This window comes from Poeciliopsis prolifica, unplaced genomic scaffold, assembly GCF_027474105.1.
Source record: "Poeciliopsis prolifica strain line A6 unplaced genomic scaffold, Auburn_PproV2 SCAFFOLD101, whole genome shotgun sequence".
Classification (NCBI taxonomy): domain Eukaryota; kingdom Metazoa; phylum Chordata; class Actinopteri; order Cyprinodontiformes; family Poeciliidae; genus Poeciliopsis; species Poeciliopsis prolifica.
The window spans coordinates 278,449-301,795 of record NW_026562476.1 but is presented as its reverse complement, the minus strand read 5'-3'; the positions used below and the strand labels follow the sequence as shown (position 1 = coordinate 301,795).

The 23,347-nt window shown below is 37.3% G+C and overlaps 2 protein-coding genes across 2 annotated transcripts; both read left to right on the top strand.

Moving 5' to 3' along the window:
- The first annotated feature begins 2,143 nt into the window (after nucleotides 1–2,143).
- On the top strand, nucleotides 2,144–3,455 carry LOC129354004 (chromosome partition protein Smc-like). Its single transcript, XM_055023474.1, has one exon. It carries the CDS (start codon nucleotides 2,161–2,163, stop codon nucleotides 3,382–3,384), a length of 1,224 nt encoding a protein of 407 aa, XP_054879449.1. The 5' UTR covers nucleotides 2,144–2,160; the 3' UTR covers nucleotides 3,385–3,455.
- A 4,832-nt stretch (nucleotides 3,456–8,287) lies between these two features.
- LOC129353988 (golgin subfamily A member 4-like) lies at nucleotides 8,288–19,492 on the top strand. The gene has a single exon (XM_055023444.1). It carries the CDS (start codon nucleotides 8,482–8,484, stop codon nucleotides 19,009–19,011), a length of 10,530 nt encoding a protein of 3,509 aa, XP_054879419.1. The 5' UTR covers nucleotides 8,288–8,481; the 3' UTR covers nucleotides 19,012–19,492.
- The last annotated feature ends 3,855 nt before the right edge of the window (nucleotides 19,493–23,347 follow it).

The following is a 23,347-nucleotide window of genomic DNA, read 5'->3' as shown; positions in this document are numbered from 1 at the left end:
AACAAGATATTCAAGAAGAAAGAGAGAGAATAAACATTACAAATGCTGAACTCGACCAGAAGGCAGAAGAAACCAGCAGTTGCTTGGCAGAGATCAACAAAGAGAAAATGAAACTTAAACATTTGTCGGTTTCAGTCCAAAGAAATCATGAAAGACTTCAAGACATCATGAACACGATTGCCCTACAACAGCAAGGCAGAGAAAGCAAAGATCATCTGTTCCAAACACAAACACAGGAACTACAATCTAAAAGGCTTCAACTACAGAAAGATAAGGAAGAGATGCAACTTTTGACGACAGCTGTGAATAAGATGAGAGAGGGATTAAAGCTGCAATGATCACCGCCCAAAAGGAAAAGCAACTAGTGGATTATATGAGGATGCGCAAGGCAGAAGAAGAAATGCTCTCAATCCAGAATATAGAACTTGACAGAGAGAGGCCCGGGTTGACACCAAGAGAGGACAGCGGCTTGGACAAAAGTCAAATAACAGAACCTCAACAAGGACAGATCCAACACATAAAAGAGAAACTAAGTGAAAACATCAAATTGAAAATGGTCCAGCTACAACAAGGGATTGCAGGTGTAGAAAACCTCTCTGTTGGTTTGGGACAGAAACTTCTTTGTCTTATTGAACAGAAGGAAAATGTGGCTGGTTATAAAGAGGTATTTGAAAGAGAAAAGGGAATTCTGAGGAGAGTCCTTTGTGACACATTAAAACAAAGAGAAGATGTGGAAAACCGTTGGAATGAAACAATGAAGTGGGAAAAAAAAAGTTACTTCTCTTGAAGCAACCCTGAAAAAAGAAAAGCAAGAAGTCGAATTAGAGAAACAAAAGATGTTGAATGATGAAATGGTGTTAGAGCTGATTAGGAATGACATCCAGACACAAAGTGAAATATTACAACAACACAAACAAGACATTCAACAACATAAGCAAGAGTTGGAAAGCACAATGGTGGAACTGCACAAGAAAACAGAAGAAACCAAGAATCTCTTTGATGGAATCAACAAAGAGAAATCTAAACTCAAAGATGTCAACCTTAATCTGAAAACACAAGACGATAAACTGAAGGTTCTCATTGATGCAATCAGTTCAAAACTACAAGAACCGGAAGGAAAAGGCCCAGAAATTCACACAAAAACACCAAATTTAGAACTCTGTAGGAAAACATTACAGATGAAAAAAAGAGCTGATGGTTTTGATGAAAAATGTGAATAGCTTGAAGGAAAGTCTCAAAGATTCCATGAGCAGTGTCCATAAAGGTATAGAACAAATGATTTCCATGAAGAAGAATATTGGAAAAGACAGAGAGAAACTATCAAGTGAAAAGAATCGCCTCCAAAGAGAATTGTCAGAGTGCAAAATGAGACAAGATAAACTCTTGGATGTAATGAAGTCAAAAGCAAACCTAAGACTAACACTTCAAGGAGTAAAAGACAAAGTGTGTGACTTGACAAACATCAAAATGAGGAGATTACACAAATGTCATAAAGATGCACAGTTATTATGTATTTCAATGGAGAAAAATGTTTCAACTATTGGTGACCAGATGAAAACTTTAACTCCATACAAAGAGGTAGCTGAAAGAGAAAAGATCAATCTAACATCCATCACTATTTCCATGAGGAATGAGAGAAAATTGATGGGTCGTCAATGGAAAGAAATGGTTGACCAGGATAAAAAAGACCTAAACAAAATGACGGAAGAACTGAAACGGAAACACAGAATCTGGTAAGAGTGACTGACAGAGTAGACAAAGAAAAAGAGGCTTTAGAAGTGATGATGACCAATATCCAGAAACAGCGCGCAGTACTGCAACAAGAAAAACAAGATATTCAAGAAGAAAGAGAGAGAATAAACATTACAAATGCTGAACTCGACCAGAAGGCAGAAGAAACCAGCAGTTGCTTGGCAGAGATCAACAAAGAGAAAATGAAACTTAAACATTTGTCGGTTTCAGTCCAAAGAAATCATGAAAGACTTCAAGACATCATGAACACGATTGCCCTACAACAGCAAGGCAGAGAAAGCAAAGATCATCTGTTCCAAACACAAACACAGGAACTACAATCTAAAAGGCTTCAACTACAGAAAGATAAGGAAGAGATGCAACTTTTGACGACAGCTGTGAATAAGATGAGAGTGGATTAAAGCTGCAATGATCACCGCCCAAAAGGAAAAGCAACTAGTGGATTATATGAGGATGCGCAAGGCAGAAGAAGAAATGCTCTCAATCCAGAATATAGAACTTGACAGAGAGAGGCCCGGGTTGACACCAAGAGAGGACAGCGGCTTGGACAAAAGTCAAATAACAGAACCTCAACAAGGACAGATCCAACACATAAAAGAGAAACTAAGTGAAAACATCAAATTGAAAATGGTCCAGCTACAACAAGGGATTGCAGGTGTAGAAAACCTCTCTGTTGGTTTGGGACAGAAACTTCTTTGTCTTATTGAACAGAAGGAAAATGTGGCTGGTTATAAAGAGGTATTTGAAAGAGAAAAGGGAATTCTGAGGAGAGTCCTTTGTGACACACTAAAACAAAGAGAAGATGTGGAAAACAGTTGGAATGAAACAATGAAGTGGGAAAAAGAAAAAGTTACTTCTCTTGAAGCAACCCTGAAAAAAGAAAAGCAAGAAGTCGAATTAGAGAAACAAAAGATGTTGAATGATGAAATGGTGTTAGAGCTGATTAGGAATGACATCCAGACACAAAGTGAAATATTACAACAACACAAACAAGACATTCAACAACATAAGCAAGAGTTGGAAAGCACAATGGTGGAACTGCACAAGAAAACAGAAGAAACCAAGAATCTCTTTGATGGAATCAACAAAGAGAAATCTAAACTCAAAGATGTCAACCTTAATCTGAAAACACAAGATGATAAACTGAAGGTTCTCATTGACGCAATCAGTTCAAAACCACAAGAACCAGAAGGAAAAGGCCCAGAAATTCACACAAAAACACCAAATTTAGAACTGTGTAGGAAAACATTACAGATGAAAAAACAAGAGCTGATGGTTTTGATGAAAAATGTGAATAGCTTGAAAGAAAGTCTCAAAGATTCCATGAGCAGTGTCCATAAAGGTATAGAACAAATGATTTCCATGAAGAAAAATATTGGAAAAGACAGAGAGAAACTATCAAGTGAAAAGAATCGCCTCCAAAGAGAATTGTCAGAGTGCAAAATGAGACAAGATAAACTCTTGGATGTAATGAAGTCAAAAGCAAACCTAAGACTAACACTTCAAGGAGTAAAAGACAAAGTGTGTGACTTGACCAACATTAAAATGAGGAGATTACACAAATGTCACAAAGATGCACAGTTATTATGTATTTCAATGGAGAAAATGTTTCAACTATTGGTGACCAGATGAAAACTTTAACTCCATACAAAGAGGTAGCTGAAAGAGAAAAGATCAATCTAACATCCATCACTATTTCCATGAGGAATGGAGAAAATTGATGGAACGTCAATGGAAAGAAATGGTTGACCGGGATAAAAAGACCTAAACAAAATGATGGAAGAACTGAAACGGGAAACACAGAATCTGGAAAGAGTGACTGACAGAGTAGACAAAGAAAAAGAGGCTTTAGAAGTGATGATGACCAATATCCAGAAACAGCGCGCAGTACTGCAACAAGAAAAACAAGATATTCAAGAAGAAAGAGAGAGAATAAACATTACAAATGCTGAACTCGACCAGAAGGCAGAAGAAACCAGCAGTTGCTTGGCAGAGATCAACAAAGAGAAAATGAAACTTAAACATTTGTCGGTTTCAGTCCAAAGAAATCATGAAAGACTTCAAGACATCATGAACACGATTGCCCTACAACAGCAAGGCAGAGAAAGCAAAGATCATCTGTTCCAAACACAAACACAGGAACTACAATCTAAAAGGCTTCAACTACAGAAAGATAAGGAAGAGATGCAACTTTTGACGACAGCTGTGAATAAGATGAGAGAGTGGATTAAAGCTGCAATGATCACCGCCCAAAAGGAAAAGCAACTAGTGGATTATATGAGGATGCGCAAGGCAGAAGAAGAAATGCTCTCAATCCAGAATATAGAACTTGACAGAGAGAGGCCCGGGTTGACACCAAGAGAGGACAGCGGCTTGGACAAAAGTCAAATAACAGAACCTCAACAAGGACAGATCCAACACATAAAAGAGAAACTAAGTGAAAACATCAAATTGAAAATGGTCCAGCTACAACAAGGGATTGCAGGTGTAGAAAACCTCTCTGTTGGTTTGGGACAGAAACTTCTTTGTCTTATTGAACAGAAGGAAAATGTGGCTGGTTATAAAGAGGTATTTGAAAGAGAAAAGGGAATTCTGAGGAGAGTCCTTTGTGACACACTAAAACAAAGAGAAGATGTGGAAAACCGTTGGAAGTGGGAAAAAGAAAAAGTTACTTCTCTTGAAGCAACCCTGAAAAAGAAAAGCAAGAAGTCGAATTAGAGAAACAAAAGATGTTGAATGATGAAATGGTGTTAGAGCTGATTAGGAATGACATCCAGACACAAAGTGAAATATTACAACAACACAAACAAGACATTCAACAACATAAGCAAGAGTTGAAAGCACAATGGTGGAACTGCACAAGAAAACAGAAGAAACCAAGAATCTCTTTGATGGAATCAACAAAGAGAAATCTAAACTCAAAGATGTCCAACCTTAATCTGAAAACACAAGACGATAAACTGAAGGGTTCTCATTGACGCAATCAGTCAAAACCACAAGAACCAGAAGGAAAAGGCCCAGAAATTCACACAAAAACACCAAATTTAGAACTCTGTAGGAAAACATTACAGATGAAAAAACAAGAGCTGATGGTTTTGATGAAAAATGTGAATAGCTTGAAGGAAAGTCTCAAAGATTCCATGAGCAGTGTCCATAAAGGTATAGAACAAATGATTTCCATGAAGAAAAATATTGGAAAAGACAGAGAGAAACTATCAAGTGAAAAGAATCGCCTCCAAAGAGAATTGTCAGAGTGCAAAATGAGACAAGATAAACTCTTGGATGTAATGAAGTCAAAAGCAAACCTAAGACTAACACTTCAAGGAGTAAAAGACAAAGTGTGTGACTTGACCAACATTAAAATGAGGAGATTACACAAATGTCATAAAGATGCACAGTTACTATGTATTTCAATGGAGAAAAATGTTTCAACTATTGTGACCAGATGAAAAACTTAACTCCATACAAAAGAGGTAGCTGAAAGAGAAAAGATCAATCTAACATCCATCACTATTTCCATGAGGAATGAGAGAAAATTGATGGAACGTCAATGGAAAGAAATGGTTGACCGGGATAAAAAAGACCTAAACAAAATGACGGAAGAACTGAAACGGGAACACAGAATCTGGAAAGAGTGACTGACAGAGTAGACAAAGAAAAAAGAGCTTTAGAAGTGATGATGACCAATATCCAGAAACAGCGTTCAGTACTGCACAAGAAAAACAAGATATTCAAGAAGAAAGAGAGAGAATAAACATTACAAATGCTGAACTCGACCAGAAGGCAGAAGAACCAGCAGTTGCTTGGCAGAGATCAACAAAGAGAAAATGAAACTTAAACATTTGTCGGTTTCAGTCCAAAGAAATCATGAAAGACTTCAAGACATCATGAACACGATTGCCCTACAACAGCAAGGCAGAGAAAGCAAAGATCATCTGTTCCAAACACAAACACAGGAACTACAATCTAAAAGGCTTCAACTACAGAAAGATAAGGAAGAGATGCAACTTTTGACGACAGCTGTGAATAAGATGAGAGAGTGGATTAAAGCTGCAATGATCACCGCCCAAAAAGAAAAGCAACTAGTGGATTATATGAGGATGCGCAAGGCAGAAGAAGAAATGCTCTCAATCCAGAATATAGAACTTGACAGAGAGAGGCCCGGGTTGACACCAAGAGAGGACAGCGGCTTGGACAAAAGTCAAATAACAGAACCTCAACAAGGACAGATCCAACACATAAAAGAGAAACTAAGTGAAAACATCAAATTGAAAATGGTCCAGCTACAACAAGGATTGCAGGTGTAGAAAACCTCTCTGTTGGTTTGGGACAGAAACTTCTTTGTCTTATTGAACAGAAGGAAAATGTGGCTGGTTATAAAGAGGTATTTGAAAGAGAAAAGGGAATTCTGAGGAGAGTCCTTTGTGACACACTAAAACAAAGAGAAGATGTGGAAAACAGTTGGAATGAAACAATGAAGTGGGAAAAAGAAAAAGTTACTTCTCTTGAAGCAACCCTGAAAAAGAAAAGCAAGAAGTCGAATTAGAGAAACAAAAGATGTTGAATGATGAAATGGTGTTAGAGCTGATTAGGAATGACATCCAGACACAAAGTGAAATATTACAACAACACAAACAAGACATTCAACAACATAAGCAAGAGTTGGAAAGCACAATGGTGGAACTGCACAAGAAAACAGAAGAAACCAAGAATCTCTTTGATGGAATCAACAAAGAGAAATCTAACTCAAAGATGTCAACCTTAATCTGAAAACACAAGACGATAAACTGAAGGTTCTCATTGACGCAATCAGTTCAAAACCACAAGAACCAGAAGGAAAAGGCCCAGAAATTCACAAAAAACACCAAATTTAGAACTGTGTAGGAAAACATTACAGATGAAAAAACAAGAGCTGATGGTTTGATGAAAAATGTGAATAGCTTGAAGGAAAGTCTCAAAGATTCCATGAGCAGTGTCCATAAAGGTATAGAACAAATGATTTCCATGAAGAAGAATATTGGAAAAGACAGAGAGAAAACTATCAAGTGAAAAGAATCGCCTCCAAAGAGAATTGTCAGAGTGCAAAATGAGACAAGATAAACTCTTGGATGTAATGAAGTCAAAAGCAAACCTAAGACTAACACTTCAAGGAGTAAAAGACAAAGTGTGTGACTTGACCAACATTAAAATGAGGAGATTACACAAATGTCACAAAGATGCACAGTTATTATGTATTTCAATGGAGAAAAATGTTTCAACTATTGGTGACCAGATGAAAACTTTAACTCCATACAAAGAGGTAGCTGAAAGAGAAAAGATCAATCTAACATCCATCACTATTTCCATGAGGAATGAGAGAAAATGATGGAACGTCAATGGAAAGAAATGGTTGACCGGGATAAAAAGACCTAAACAAAATGACGGAAGAACTGAAACGGGAAACACAGAATCTGGAAAGAGTGACTGACAGAGTAGACAAAGGAAAGAGGCTTTAGAAGTGATGATGACCAATATCCAGAAACAGCGCGCAGTACTGCAACAAGAAAAACAAGATATTCAAGAAGAAAGAGAGAGAATAAACATTACAAATGCTGAACTCGACCAGAAGGCAGAAGAAACCAGCAGTTGCTTGGCAGAGATCAACAAAGAGAAAATGAAACTTAAACATTTGTCGGTTTTCAGTCCAAAGAAATCATGAAAGACTTCAAGACATCATGAACACGATTGCCCTACAACAGCAAGGCAGAGAAAGCAAAGATCATCTGTTCCAAACACAAACACAGGAACTACAATCTAAAAGGCTTCAACTACAGAAAGATAAGGAAGAGATGCAACTTTTGACGACAGCTGTGAATAAGATGAGAGAGTGGATTAAAGCTGCAATGATCACCGCCCAAAAAGAAAAGCAACTAGTGGATTATATGAGGATGCGCAAGGCAGAAGAAGAAATGCTCTCAATCCAGAATATAGAACTTGACAGAGAGAGGCCCGGGTTGACACCAAGAGAGGACAGCGGCTTGGACAAAAGTCAAATAACAGAACCTCAACAAGGACAGATCCAACACATAAAAGAGAAACTAAGTGAAAACATCAAATTGAAAATGGTCCAGCTACAACAAGGGATTGCAGGTGTAGAAAACCTCTCTGTTGGTTTGGGACAGAAACTTCTTTGTCTTATTGAACAGAAGGAAAATGTGGCTGGTTATAAAGAGGTATTTGAAAGAGAAAAGGGAATTCTGAGGAGAGTCCTTTGTGACACACTAAAACAAAGAGAAGATGTGGAAAACAGTTGGAATGAAACAATGAAGTGGGAAAAAGAAAAAGTTACTTCTCTTGAAGCAACCCTGAAAAAAGAAAAGCAAGAAGTCGAATTAGAGAAACAAAAGATGTTGAATGATGAAATGGTGTTAGAGCTGATTAGGAATGACATCCAGACACAAAGTGAAATATTACAACAACACAAACAAGACATTCAACAACATAAGCAAGAGTTGGAAAGCACAATGGTGGAACTGCACAAGAAAACAGAAGAAAACCAAGAATCTCTTTGATGGAATCAACAAAGAGAAATCTAAACTCAAAGATGTCAACCTTAATCTGAAAACACAAGACGATAAACTGAAGGTTCTCATTGACGCAATCAGTTCAAAACCACAAGAACCAGAAGGAAAAGGCCCAGAAATTCACACAAAAACACCAAATTTAGAACTGTGTAGGAAAACATTACAGATGAAAAAACAAGAGCTGATGGTTTTGATGAAAAATGTGAATAGCTTGAAGGAAAGTCTCAAAGATTCCATGAGCAGTGTCCATAAAGGTATAGAACAAATGATTTCCATGAAGAAGAATATTGGAAAAGACAGAGAGAAACTATCAAGTGAAAAGAATCGCCTCCAAAGAGAATTGTCAGAGTGCAAAATGAGACAAGATAAACTCTTGGATGTAATGAAGTCAAAAGCAAACCTAAGACTAACACTTCAAGGAGTAAAAGACAAAGTGTGTGACTTGACCAACATTAAAATGAGGAGATTACACAAATGTCATAAAGATGCACAGTTATTATGTATTTCAATGGAGAAAAATGTTTCAACTATTGGTGACCAGATGAAAACTTTAACTCCATACAAAGAGGTAGCTGAAAGAGAAAAGATCAATCTAACATCCATCACTATTTCCATGAGGAATGAGAGAAAATTGATGGAACGTCAATGGAAAGAAATGGTTGACCGGGATAAAAAAGACCTAAACAAAATGATGGAAGAACTGAAACGGGAAACACAGAATCTGGAAAGAGTGACTGACAGAGTAGACAAAGAAAAAGAGGCTTTAGAAGTGATGATGACCAATATCCAGAAACAGCGCGCAGTACTGCAACAAGAAAAACAAGATATTCAAGAAGAAAGAGAGAGAATAAACATTACAAATGCTGAACTCGACCAGAAGGCAGAAGAAACCAGCAGTTGCTTGGCAGAGATCAACAAAGAGAAAATGAAACTTAAACATTTGTCGGTTTCAGTCCAAAGAAATCATGAAAGACTTCAAGACATCATGAACACGATTGCCCTACAACAGCAAGGCAGAGAAAGCAAAGATCATCTGTTCCAAACACAAACACAGGAACTACAATCTAAAAGGCTTCAACTACAGAAAGATAAGGAAGAGATGCAACTTTTGACGACAGCTGTGAATAAGATGAGAGAGTGGATTAAAGCTGCAATGATCACCGCCCAAAAGGAAAAGCAACTAGTGGATTATATGAGGATGCGCAAGGCAGAAGAAGAAATGCTCTCAATCCAGAATATAGAACTTGACAGAGAGAGGCCCGGGTTGACACCAAGAGAGGACAGCGGCTTGGACAAAAGTCAAATAACAGAACCTCAACAAGGACAGATCCAACACATAAAAGAGAAACTAAGTGAAAACATCAAATTGAAAATGGTCCAGCTACAACAAGGGATTGCAGGTGTAGAAAACCTCTCTGTTGGTTTGGGACAGAAACTTCTTTGTCTTATTGAACAGAAGGAAAATGTGGCTGGTTATAAAGAGGTATTTGAAAGAGAAAAGGGAATTCTGAGGAGAGTCCTTTGTGACACACTAAAACAAAGAGAAGATGTGGAAAACCGTTGGAAGTGGGAAAAAGAAAAAGTTACTTCTCTTGAAGCAACCCTGAAAAAAGAAAAGCAAGAAGTCGAATTAGAGAAACAAAAGATGTTGAATGATGAAATGGTGTTAGAGCTGATTAGGAATGACATCCAGACACAAAGTGAAATATTACAACAACACAAACAAGACATTCAACAACATAAGCAAGAGTTGGAAAGCACAATGGTGGAACTGCACAAGAAAACAGAAGAAACCAAGAATCTCTTTGATGGAATCAACAAAGAGAAATCTAAACTCAAAGATGTCAACCTTAATCTGAAAACACAAGACGATAAACTGAAGGTTCTCATTGACGCAATCAGTTCAAAACCACAAGAACCAGAAGGAAAAGGCCCAGAAATTCACACAAAAACACCAAATTTAGAACTCTGTAGGAAAACATTACAGATGAAAAAACAAGAGCTGATGGTTTTGATGAAAAATGTGAATAGCTTGAAGGAAAGTCTCAAAGATTCCATGAGCAGTGTCCATAAAGGTATAGAACAAATGATTTCCATGAAGAAGAATATTGGAAAAGACAGAGAGAAACTATCAAGTGAAAAGAATCGCCTCCAAAGAGAATTGTCAGAGTGCAAAATGAGACAAGATAAACTCTTGGATGTAATGAAGTCAAAAGCAAACCTAAGACTAACACTTCAAGGAGTAAAAGACAAAGTGTGTGACTTGACCAACATTAAAATGAGGAGATTACACAAATGTCATAAAGATGCACAGTTATTATGTATTTCAATGGAGAAAAATGTTTCAACTATTGGTGACCAGATGAAAACTTTAACTCCATACAAAGAGGTAGCTGAAAGAGAAAAGATCAATCTAACATCCATCACTATTTCCATGAGGAATGAGAGAAAATTGATGGAACGTCAATGGAAAGAAATGGTTGACCGGGATAAAAAAGACCTAAACAAAATGATGGAAGAACTGAAACGGGAAACACAGAATCTGGAAAGAGTGACTGACAGAGTAGACAAAGAAAAAGAGGCTTTAGAAGTGATGATGACCAATATCCAGAAACAGCGCGCAGTACTGCAACAAGAAAAACAAGATATTCAAGAAGAAAGAGAGAGAATAAACATTACAAATGCTGAACTCGACCAGAAGGCAGAAGAAACCAGCAGTTGCTTGGCAGAGATCAACAAAGAGAAAATGAAACTTAAACATTTGTCGGTTTCAGTCCAAAGAAATCATGAAAGACTTCAAGACATCATGAACACGATTGCCCTACAACAGCAAGGCAGAGAAAGCAAAGATCATCTGTTCCAAACACAAACACAGGAACTACAATCTAAAAGGCTTCAACTACAGAAAGATAAGGAAGAGATGCAACTTTTGACGACAGCTGTGAATAAGATAAGAGAGTGGATTAAAGCTGCAATGATCACCGCCCAAAAGGAAAAGCAACTAGTGGATTATATGAGGATGCGCAAGGCAGAAGAAGAAATGCTCTCAATCCAGAATATAGAACTTGACAGAGAGAGGCCCGGGTTGACACCAAGAGAGGACAGCGGCTTGGACAAAAGTCAAATAACAGAACCTCAACAAGGACAGATCCAACACATAAAAGAGAAACTAAGTGAAAACATCAAATTGAAAATGGTCCAGCTACAACAAGGGATTGCAGGTGTAGAAAACCTCTCTGTTGGTTTGGGACAGAAACTTCTTTGTCTTATTGAACAGAAGGAAAATGTGGCTGGTTATAAAGAGGTATTTGAAAGAGAAAAGGGAATTCTGAGGAGAGTCCTTTGTGACACACTAAAACAAAGAGAAGATGTGGAAAACCGTTGGAAGTGGGAAAAAGAAAAAGTTACTTCTCTTGAAGCAACCCTGAAAAAAGAAAAGCAAGAAGTCGAATTAGAGAAACAAAAGATGTTGAATGATGAAATGGTGTTAGAGCTGATTAGGAATGACATCCAGACACAAAGTGAAATATTACAACAACACAAACAAGACATTCAACAACATAAGCAAGAGTTGGAAAGCACAATGGTGGAACTGCACAAGAAAACAGAAGAAACCAAGAATCTCTTTGATGGAATCAACAAAGAGAAATCTAAACTCAAAGATGTCAACCTTAATCTGAAAACACAAGACGATAAACTGAAGGTTCTCATTGACGCAATCAGTTCAAAACCACAAGAACCAGAAGGAAAAGGCCCAGAAATTCACACAAAAACACCAAATTTAGAACTCTGTAGGAAAACATTACAGATGAAAAAACAAGAGCTGATGGTTTTGATGAAAAATGTGAATAGCTTGAAGGAAAGTCTCAAAGATTCCATGAGCAGTGTCCATAAAGGTATAGAACAAATGATTTCCATGAAGAAGAATATTGGAAAAGACAGAGAGAAACTATCAAGTGAAAAGAATCGCCTCCAAAGAGAATTGTCAGAGTGCAAAATGAGACAAGATAAACTCTTGGATGTAATGAAGTCAAAAGCAAACCTAAGACTAACACTTCAAGGAGTAAAAGACAAAGTGTGTGACTTGACCAACATTAAAATGAGGAGATTACACAAATGTCACAAAGATGCACAGTTATTATGTATTTCAATGGAGAAAAATGTTTCAACTATTGGTGACCAGATGAAAACTTTAACTCCATACAAAGAGGTAGCTGAAAGAGAAAAGATCAATCTAACATCCATCACTATTTCCATGAGGAATGAGAGAAAATTGATGGAACGTCAATGGAAAGAAATGGTTGACCGGGATAAAAAAGACCTAAACAAAATGACGGAAGAACTGAAACGGGAAACACAGAATCTGGAAAGAGTGACTGACAGAGTAGACAAAGAAAAAGAGGCTTTAGAAGTGATGATGACCAATATCCAGAAACAGCGCGCAGTACTGCAACAAGAAAAACAAGATATTCAAGAAGAAAGAGAGAGAATAAACATTACAAATGCTGAACTCGACCAGAAGGCAGAAGAAACCAGCAGTTGCTTGGCAGAGATCAACAAAGAGAAAATGAAACTTAAACATTTGTCGGTTTCAGTCCAAAGAAATCATGAAAGACTTCAAGACATCATGAACACGATTGCCCTACAACAGCAAGGCAGAGAAAGCAAAGATCATCTGTTCCAAACACAAACACAGGAACTACAATCTAAAAGGCTTCAACTACAGAAAGATAAGGAAGAGATGCAACTTTTGACGACAGCTGTGAATAAGATGAGAGAGTGGATTAAAGCTGCAATGATCACCGCCCAAAAGGAAAAGCAACTAGTGGATTATATGAGGATGCGCAAGGCAGAAGAAGAAATGCTCTCAATCCAGAATATAGAACTTGACAGAGAGAGGCCCGGGTTGACACCAAGAGAGGACAGCGGCTTGGACAAAAGTCAAATAACAGAACCTCAACAAGGACAGATCCAACACATAAAAGAGAAACTAAGTGAAAACATCAAATTGAAAATGGTCCAGCTACAACAAGGGATTGCAGGTGTAGAAAACCTCTCTGTTGGTTTGGGACAGAAACTTCTTTGTCTTATTGAACAGAAGGAAAATGTGGCTGGTTATAAAGAGGTATTTGAAAGAGAAAAGGGAATTCTGAGGAGAGTCCTTTGTGACACACTAAAACAAAGAGAAGATGTGGAAAACCGTTGGAAGTGGGAAAAAGAAAAAGTTACTTCTCTTGAAGCAACCCTGAAAAAAGAAAAGCAAGAAGTCGAATTAGAGAAACAAAAGATGTTGAATGATGAAATGGTGTTAGAGCTGATTAGGAATGACATCCAGACACAAAGTGAAATATTACAACAACACAAACAAGACATTCAACAACATAAGCAAGAGTTGGAAAGCACAATGGTGGAACTGCACAAGAAAACAGAAGAAACCAAGAATCTCTTTGATGGAATCAACAAAGAGAAATCTAAACTCAAAGATGTCAACCTTAATCTGAAAACACAAGACGATAAACTGAAGGTTCTCATTGACGCAATCAGTTCAAAACCACAAGAACCAGAAGGAAAAGGCCCAGAAATTCACACAAAAACACCAAATTTAGAACTCTGTAGGAAAACATTACAGATGAAAAAACAAGAGCTGATGGTTTTGATGAAAAATGTGAATAGCTTGAAGGAAAGTCTCAAAGATTCCATGAGCAGTGTCCATAAAGGTATAGAACAAATGATTTCCATGAAGAAGAATATTGGAAAAGACAGAGAGAAACTATCAAGTGAAAAGAATCGCCTCCAAAGAGAATTGTCAGAGTGCAAAATGAGACAAGATAAACTCTTGGATGTAATGAAGTCAAAAGCAAACCTAAGACTAACACTTCAAGGAGTAAAAGACAAAGTGTGTGACTTGACCAACATTAAAATGAGGAGATTACACAAATGTCATAAAGATGCACAGTTACTATGTATTTCAATGGAGAAAAATGTTTCAACTATTGGTGACCAGATGAAAACTTTAACTCCATACAAAGAGGTAGCTGAAAGAGAAAAGATCAATCTAACATCCATCACTATTTCCATGAGGAATGAGAGAAAATTGATGGAACGTCAATGGAAAGAAATGGTTGACCGGGATAAAAAAGACCTAAACAAAATGACGGAAGAACTGAAACGGGAAACACAGAATCTGGAAAGAGTGACTGACAGAGTAGACAAAGAAAAAGAGGCTTTAGAAGTGATGATGACCAATATCCAGAAACAGCGTTCAGTACTGCAACAAGAAAAACAAGATATTCAAGAAGAAAGAGAGAGAATAAACATTACAAATGCTGAACTCGACCAGAAGGCAGAAGAAACCAGCAGTTGCTTGGCAGAGATCAACAAAGAGAAAATGAAACTTAAACATTTGTCGGTTTCAGTCCAAAGAAATCATGAAAGACTTCAAGACATCATGAACACGATTGCCCTACAACAGCAAGGCAGAGAAAGCAAAGATCATCTGTTCCAAACACAAACACAGGAACTACAATCTAAAAGGCTTCAACTACAGAAAGATAAGGAAGAGATGCAACTTTTGACGACAGCTGTGAATAAGATGAGAGAGTGGATTAAAGCTGCAATGATCACCGCCCAAAAGGAAAAGCAACTAGTGGATTATATGAGGATGCGCAAGGCAGAAGAAGAAATGCTCTCAATCCAGAATATAGAACTTGACAGAGAGAGGCCCGGGTTGACACCAAGAGAGGACAGCGGCTTGGACAAAAGTCAAATAACAGAACCTCAACAAGGACAGATCCAACACATAAAAGAGAAACTAAGTGAAAACATCAAATTGAAAATGGTCCAGCTACAACAAGGGATTGCAGGTGTAGAAAACCTCTCTGTTGGTTTGGGACAGAAACTTCTTTGTCTTATTGAACAGAAGGAAAATGTGGCTGGTTATAAAGAGGTATTTGAAAGAGAAAAGGGAATTCTGAGGAGAGTCCTTTGTGACACACTAAAACAAAGAGAAGATGTGGAAAACCGTTGGAAGTGGGAAAAAGAAAAAGTTACTTCTCTTGAAGCAACCCTGAAAAAAGAAAAGCAAGAAGTCGAATTAGAGAAACAAAAGATGTTGAATGATGAAATGGTGTTAGAGCTGATTAGGAATGACATCCAGACACAAAGTGAAATATTACAACAACACAAACAAGACATTCAACAACATAAGCAAGAGTTGGAAAGCACAATGGTGGAACTGCACAAGAAAACAGAAGAAACCAAGAATCTCTTTGATGGAATCAACAAAGAGAAATCTAAACTCAAAGATGTCAACCTTAATCTGAAAACACAAGACGATAAACTGAAGGTTCTCATTGACGTAATCAGTTCAAAACCACAAGAACCAGAAGGAAAAGGCCCAGAAATTCACACAAAAACACCAAATTTAGAACTCTGTAGGAAAACATTACAGATGAAAAAACAAGAGCTGATGGTTTTGATGAAAAATGTGAATAGCTTGAAGGAAAGTCTCAAAGATTCCATGAGCAGTGTCCATAAAGGTATAGAACAAATGATTTCCATGAAGAAGAATATTGGAAAAGACAGAGAGAAACTATCAAGTGAAAAGAATCGCCTCCAAAGAGAATTGTCAGAGTGCAAAATGAGACAAGATAAACTCTTGGATGTAATGAAGTCAAAAGCAAACCTAAGACTAACACTTCAAGGAGTAAAAGACAAAGTGTGTGACTTGACCAACATTAAAATGAGGAGATTACACAAATGTCATAAAGATGCACAGTTACTATGTATTTCAATGGAGAAAAATGTTTCAACTATTGGTGACCAGATGAAAACTTTAACTCCATACAAAGAGGTAGCTGAAAGAGAAAAGATCAATCTAACATCCATCACTATTTCCATGAGGAATGAGAGAAAATTGATGGAACGTCAATGGAAAGAAATGGTTGACCGGGATAAAAAAGACCTAAACAAAATGACGGAAGAACTGAAACGGGAAACACAGAATCTGGAAAGAGTGACTGACAGAGTAGACAAAGAAAAAGAGGCTTTAGAAGTGATGATGACCAATATCCAGAAACAGCGTTCAGTACTGCAACAAGAAAAACAAGATATTCAAGAAGAAAGAGAGAGAATAAACATTACAAATGCTGAACTCGACCAGAAGGCAGAAGAAACCAGCAGTTGCTTGGCAGAGATCAACAAAGAGAAAATGAAACTTAAACATTTGTCGGTTTCAGTCCAAAGAAATCATGAAAGACTTCAAGACATCATGAACACGATTGCCCTACAACAGCAAGGCAGAGAAAGCAAAGATCATCTGTTCCAAACACAAACACAGGAACTACAATCTAAAAGGCTTCAACTACAGAAAGATAAGGAAGAGATGCAACTTTTGACGACAGCTGTGAATAAGATGAGAGAGTGGATTAAAGCTGCAATGATCACCGCCCAAAAGGAAAAGCAACTAGTGGATTATATGAGGATGCGCAAGGCAGAAGAAGAAATGCTCTCAATCCAGAATATAGAACTTGACAGAGAGAGGCCCGGGTTGACACCAAGAGAGGACAGCGGCTTGGACAAAAGTCAAATAACAGAACCTCAACAAGGACAGATCCAACACATAAAAGAGAAACTAAGTGAAAACATCAAATTGAAAATGGTCCAGCTACAACAAGGGATTGCAGGTGTAGAAAACCTCTCTGTTGGTTTGGGACAGAAACTTCTTTGTCTTATTGAACAGAAGGAAAATGTGGCTGGTTATAAAGAGGTATTTGAAAGAGAAAAGGGAATTCTGAGGAGAGTCCTTTGTGACACACTAAAACAAAGAGAAGATGTGGAAAACAGTTGGAATGAAACAATGAAGTGGGAAAAAGAAAAAGTTACTTCTCTTGAAGCAACCCTGAAAAAAGAAAAGCAAGAAGTCGAATTAGAGAAACAAAAGATGTTGAATGATGAAATGGTGTTAGAGCTGATTAGGAATGACATCCAGACACAAAGTGAAATATTACAACAACACAAACAAGACATTCAACAACATAAGCAAGAGTTGGAAAGCACAATGGTGGAACTGCACAAGAAAACAGAAGAAACCAAGAATCTCTTTGATGGAATCAACAAAGAGAAATCTAAACTCAAAGATGTCAACCTTAATCTGAAAACACAAGACGATAAACTGAAGGTTCTCATTGACGCAATCAGTTCAAAACCACAAGAACCAGAAGGAAAAGGCCCAGAAATTCACACAAAAACACCAAATTTAGAACTCTGTAGGAAAACATTACAGATGAAAAAACAAGAGCTGATGGTTTTGATGAAAAATGTGAATAGCTTGAAGGAAAGTCTCAAAGATTCCATGAGCAGTGTCCATAAAGGTATAGAACAAATGATTTCCATGAAGAAGAATATTGGAAAAGACAGAGAGAAACTATCAAGTGAAAAGAATCGCCTCCAAACAGAATTGTCAGAGTGCAAAATGAGACAAGATAAACTCTTGGATGTAATGAAGTCAAAAGCAAACCTAAGACTAACACTTAAGGAAGAAAGAGATAGAGTGAACAGTACAAAAACAGAGCCAGACCAGAAGGCAGAGAAAGCCAACAATTTTGTTGAAGAAATCAAGAAACTCGACCAAAATGTAAATGAAGCACCAAAGAAGATTGAGATTTTTTCTAGCTTCATCGAAAAATTAGGACATCTCAATCTGATGACCTTTGAACTTTTCCAAAACAGTATAGAGTTTTTGGATGGAAAAAGTAAATGTCTCACCCACTTTTTGTCATCATTTAAAACCAGTAGAGATTTTTATTTTATTAGAGGCATTATTAGTCGTCATTTAAACTGGATAAAACAACAAAGACAACACTTGAACCAAACCGTATGTGATAAGGTACCACAAACTGAGAGTCAGACTTATCAGAGAGTGGAGTCATATAAACAGAATGTGAGTCCTTTTAAAACTGGCAGACCTGAATTGGAACTTCAGAATCTCAACTTTGTTGAAACTGAATACTACCTAAGTTCTCAGGAGGATGATGATTTTAAAACTTTGAGTAAATATACAACCTTTTACAGGGAATGGCCAGAACCAGCACTCAATGATAATAGTGATGTAGAGAACAGAAAGAAGATTGCAACTTCTCCCAGGGTTTCAACTAGGACAGAGGACTATATTAAACATTCAAAAAGTAATTCCTTACAAAGGTCCTGGAAGGACACCAGAATGGAATTTAAGGAGATTAACTTGATGAAGCACATAGGTCAGAAAATTAGAAATAATTTGGACAAAAGGCTAAAAGAAATAATTCATTTTGATAAAATAACACTAAAAGAAACACTTATACACAATACACCAGGAAAAGGAACATACACATTATCTCAGGGAAACTTTGACAGTTCTTCCAAAACTGCCAATATAAAATATATTGAGCTTCAACAGCTTAAATTTCACATGCTGAGTCTGATTGAAAGTCTTCAAGTGAAAGAGAACACAAGTAATCAAACTTTTCAGAATGCAATAATCCCAGAAAAAATGCAGGAAATGCAAGAGCAGGACGAAGCAGGAGGGGAAGAATATGAAGCAGTGACGTCACGCAGATTTCTCTGTTTACTGCAACATTACTGCTGTCGCTGCTGCTGTCATTGTTGTACCTGTCAAAAGCATGTGTGGCCAAAGAAAAATGGAAACATGAATGCCTAAAATATATAAATGTGTGTGTGCATGTGTGTAAGCTAAGTTTTTCTGCGGCTAATATTTCTCTTAGTAAATGAAAATGTGAAATAAAATTGTCATTAGCAAGACATCTAAGATTCAGCACAGATTATCAGGCAAATATTCAGAATGTTGTAAAAGCTATGTCATGATGTCAATTTTGTTTTGAAAATCTTGAATTTAAGTATGTATCATGCTTTAGTGCTATAAATGTAGTGCAATGTAATTGTAGAATTTCCTAAACAGTATTTTCATTAAAGAAATTATAGTGTACCAAATTCTTCTGTCGGTGAAGTCTCTTTGCTGTTTGTTTTGAATCTCGTTTTTAACACTTAATACATTTAATGTATAATGGAGACTATTTACACAGAACAAGTTTAGCCTAGTTAATCTTCATGGCTCCATGCAGCAGCTTGTTTGTCATTTGGTTCCTATGTATTAGAAATAAACTGATGTTAATCACTCATAACCTAGTCTTGTGTCCATTATTACATTCAGAGTGTGAACCAACTATGACACATAACATAGAATAGAATGCCTTTCCTTACTGTTATTGAACATACTACAAGAAAATTGCTTGATTACTTGATTAATCGATTTTGATATTTAAGGAAAAATTATATGCACATTTGAATTAAAATAGTGAGTTTTTTATGAATCCATGTTAATAAAGGCATTGTAAATACAGCATATGTTAGAAATGTAACATATTGTCAGGTACAATGCCAATTTCTCTGATACTGTTAAGTCCTCACATAGATAAAGCAGTTACAATAAGTTGCTCTTTTACAGAGCCTTACCTGACTGTGTGTAAATACACAAATCGTTTAACAGTAGTGTCGCACTGAAATAAACACATTAACTTTGTTCAGTAAACACATTAATTTTGTTTTTGTGGATCTTTCTCTATAAACTCTGGTATTGACAATAGACCCAGTTTTAAGAAAACATGAACACGAGTTCAGAAACAAATCAGTTTGTGTTTGCAGAAACTGATTTCTGTATCAATGGTGCATTGTCATGGATGACAATGCAGCATCTGTATTTCTTGCAGCATGAAATGCTGCAAGAATACCACTGTGTCATTGGCTGCTATGGGCATAAAAGGGGAGAAACTCATGGTGTGGTCACCATCCTCCTCTGACCTCTGACCTTAACCCTATTGAGAATCTTTGGAGTTTTCTCAAGCAAAAGATCTGAGGCTGGAATGCAGTTTATATCAAAACAGCAGCTCTGGGAAGGTTTTCTGACATCCTCCAAAGAAATTCAAGCAGAAACGTTCCACAAACTCACAAGTTCAATGGATGCAAGAATTGTGCTGGTGATATCAAAGAAGGGGTCCTATGTTAATGTAACCTGGTTGAGTTTCTCTTCTGTTATAATTACTCAAAATGTATTTTTTTTTTGGTTATTTGTATGGGGACCTACCTGACTGAAAATCTCTGTTATTGTTTTAACTGTTACTTTTTGTTTCTTCTTCTGTGGTATTGTCTTTAAAATGTTTGCGTGACTTACACCCTCCCCTTTTGTCATGTTGTCCTGTGGGAGAGGTGTGTACTATTTATTTTGTATCTAAATACATCCAGTTTATTTATTTTGTTAAGGTTAACACCTGTTGAACATATATTAACAAAGACAGAAAAGACAAACAGAGTCGGTATTCTTGCTACTCGCGAGGAGAACGGACAGAGATGTGCTCCAGTTACAATCTCCTGCCGCTCTGAAGCACATTTGTCCGCTCCTCACTTTTATTGTTTCAGGATCCCTAATCACAAGGACGCTGCAGCTCCAAAGGGAGGGGAAAACAATTCATCACACAGCTACAGCGCCAGTTGTCATTTACTAACTAATACACAAATTATCCTGGACTAGATAATCTCGTTCCTGACACAAAGTCTAGCAGAATATACTGTGATTCTTCACAGTGACAGTTTTATAACATTCCAGCAACTCAGCAAAGCAAAGCTCTTCACCAAGAGATAAAACTTCAGGAAAACACTCTCTGCTTTCCATCAGTGAGGCCTTCTGAGAAAAGAATCAGAGCAAATCAACAATACAAGAAACATTCTTAATTCTATAATGAGATTAACTTAAAGGAAAGCATAAAATAAAGATACATTATAAAGATCAATGAGAATAACAAATATTTGATTAATTATATCACAATTTCTCCAACAGATTTATTAAGTTAATTTCTGTTATGTACTTTTGTTTATGTAGGACTTGGAGCGGGCAGCCTGTAACACAATTCTTTTCTATTTGTTGTACTTGTCAGGTATGTTGTATACAAAGGTTTATTTAGCATATTTAACAAGTTGTGAGATATGGTCTGCACCCTTTCGTCATGTTGTCCTGTGGGAGAGGACTTGGAGCAGTCCTCTCCCACATGAGCGTGTAACACTGTTCTTTTCTGTTTGTTGTTCTTGTCAGAATAAACCAAGGAATCATCCTATAAAAGGCGTACCACGGCCTGATCATTTTAAACCAGCACAACGCAGATCGAATCCGGTTACATTAACATGTAACTCGGCAAGATCTTTTTGATTGAAATAGTTTTTGATTTGAGTACATGTGACTACTTAATGCTGCACATGCTGTGCATAATAATTTGGAACAGTGCATTTTGAATTTTTTATTTTTGAAAAAAAAACTGTTCTCATGCAGAACTTTGTTCGGTAAAATTTTATTTATACTATGACCTGAAAAAGGGCTGCACAGTGGTGCAGTTGGTAGCACTGTTGCCTTGCAGCAAGAAGGTCCTGGGTTCAATTCCGGGCCGGCGTCTTTCTGCAGAGTTTGCATGTTCTCCCTGTGCATGGTGGGTTCTTTCCGGGTTCTCCGGCTTCCTCCCACAGTCCAAAAACATGACTGTCAGGTTAATTGGTCTTTCCAAATTCTCCCTTCGTGTGAGTGTGTGTATGTGTGTGTGTGTATGGTTGTTTGTCCTGTTTGTGTCTGTGTTGACCTGCGATGGACTGGCGATCTGTCCAGGGTGAACCCCGCCTCCACCCGGAACGCAGCTGGAGAGGCACCAGCAACTCCCGACCCCGTTAGGGAGAAGGGTGATCAGAAAATGGATGGATGGACTTGAAAATTATACTGACCATCATTTGCATTGACCACTTAAGAAAATCTGAGAAAATATTACTTGCATAATAATTTGAAACATGTGTGTTTGTTGTCCCCACACGCTCAAGCTCATGAACTGAAGGATAACTGCATCTCAGTCCTTTTCTTCCCTTCTGGATAAAATGCTTGAATACCTTCTTGATCTCTGACTTTGGGGTTTAAGCTACAACATAATTTTACAAGGTAAATATGCTGGTACTATGGTGACATTTTATTTATGTAAAAGTCACAGTGTAAAGAGTAACCAATCTCATGTAATTTAGGTGAATGTAGCTTTGTTCTTTTTTAAACAGTCAATGCAGCACAGTTTGCAGAGACAATAAGACTGAAATATCAGACTGAAATATCAGTCTTATTGTGAAGATTTGGGTTTTCTGTGTGTTTATTTAGTTCCTGTGTCATCTTGTCCACCCCTTGATTGATCCCAGCTGTGTCCTGTTTCCCCTGATTGCCTTCCTTGTGTATCTGTATATATATAGACACAGACAGAAGACCTTCTGTCTGTGTCTGTCTTCCTGTTGGGTCCTGCAGTCGTATGGCATTGAATTTGCTTCTTTACCAGCTGCTACGAGTGATTGAGCTCTTCGCCTTTCGCTCACCAGTGCTGCCTGGATTTTGTAAACCTTTGTCATAGAGTCTTTGTCAGTAAACCATCATTATTGCACCTCCTCCTGGATCCATCCGTGTTTACCTCACCACCAAAAGTACAAATCATGACACTTAAACTGCTTGTCTGAAATTACAGAATTTTTTTTTCTCAAAGTAGATACCAAAAAAATGTTACAGCACTTCAGTAAAAAAAAAAGAAAAAAAAAAGGCTAAATTCAAATTAATGTTAGTCTTGATAATCCCAAGTCTAGCAAATTGTCCAGTAACAAAAAATGTCTACCCAGGTTAATCCTTAACAGAGTCATGTGGGCTGGTGCCTGAATTTACTTAGACAAATAGTTTGCCCTGGATCTTTTTAATGCAATATCAGTGTTGGAACATGTGAGACATACATATCTCTGTTTAATAAATGTGCTTTAAAGTTATCCAACAAAGTTCTTCTGCCAAGTCACTGCACTCATTCCTTCTGAAATGTTAATGTCTAATTCAGTAATTAGGTGGGCAATCCTAATTACCAGGGCAATCCTGGTCCTCAAGGGCCGGTGTCCTGAAACTCTTAGACATCTCTCTGGTCCAACACAGCTGA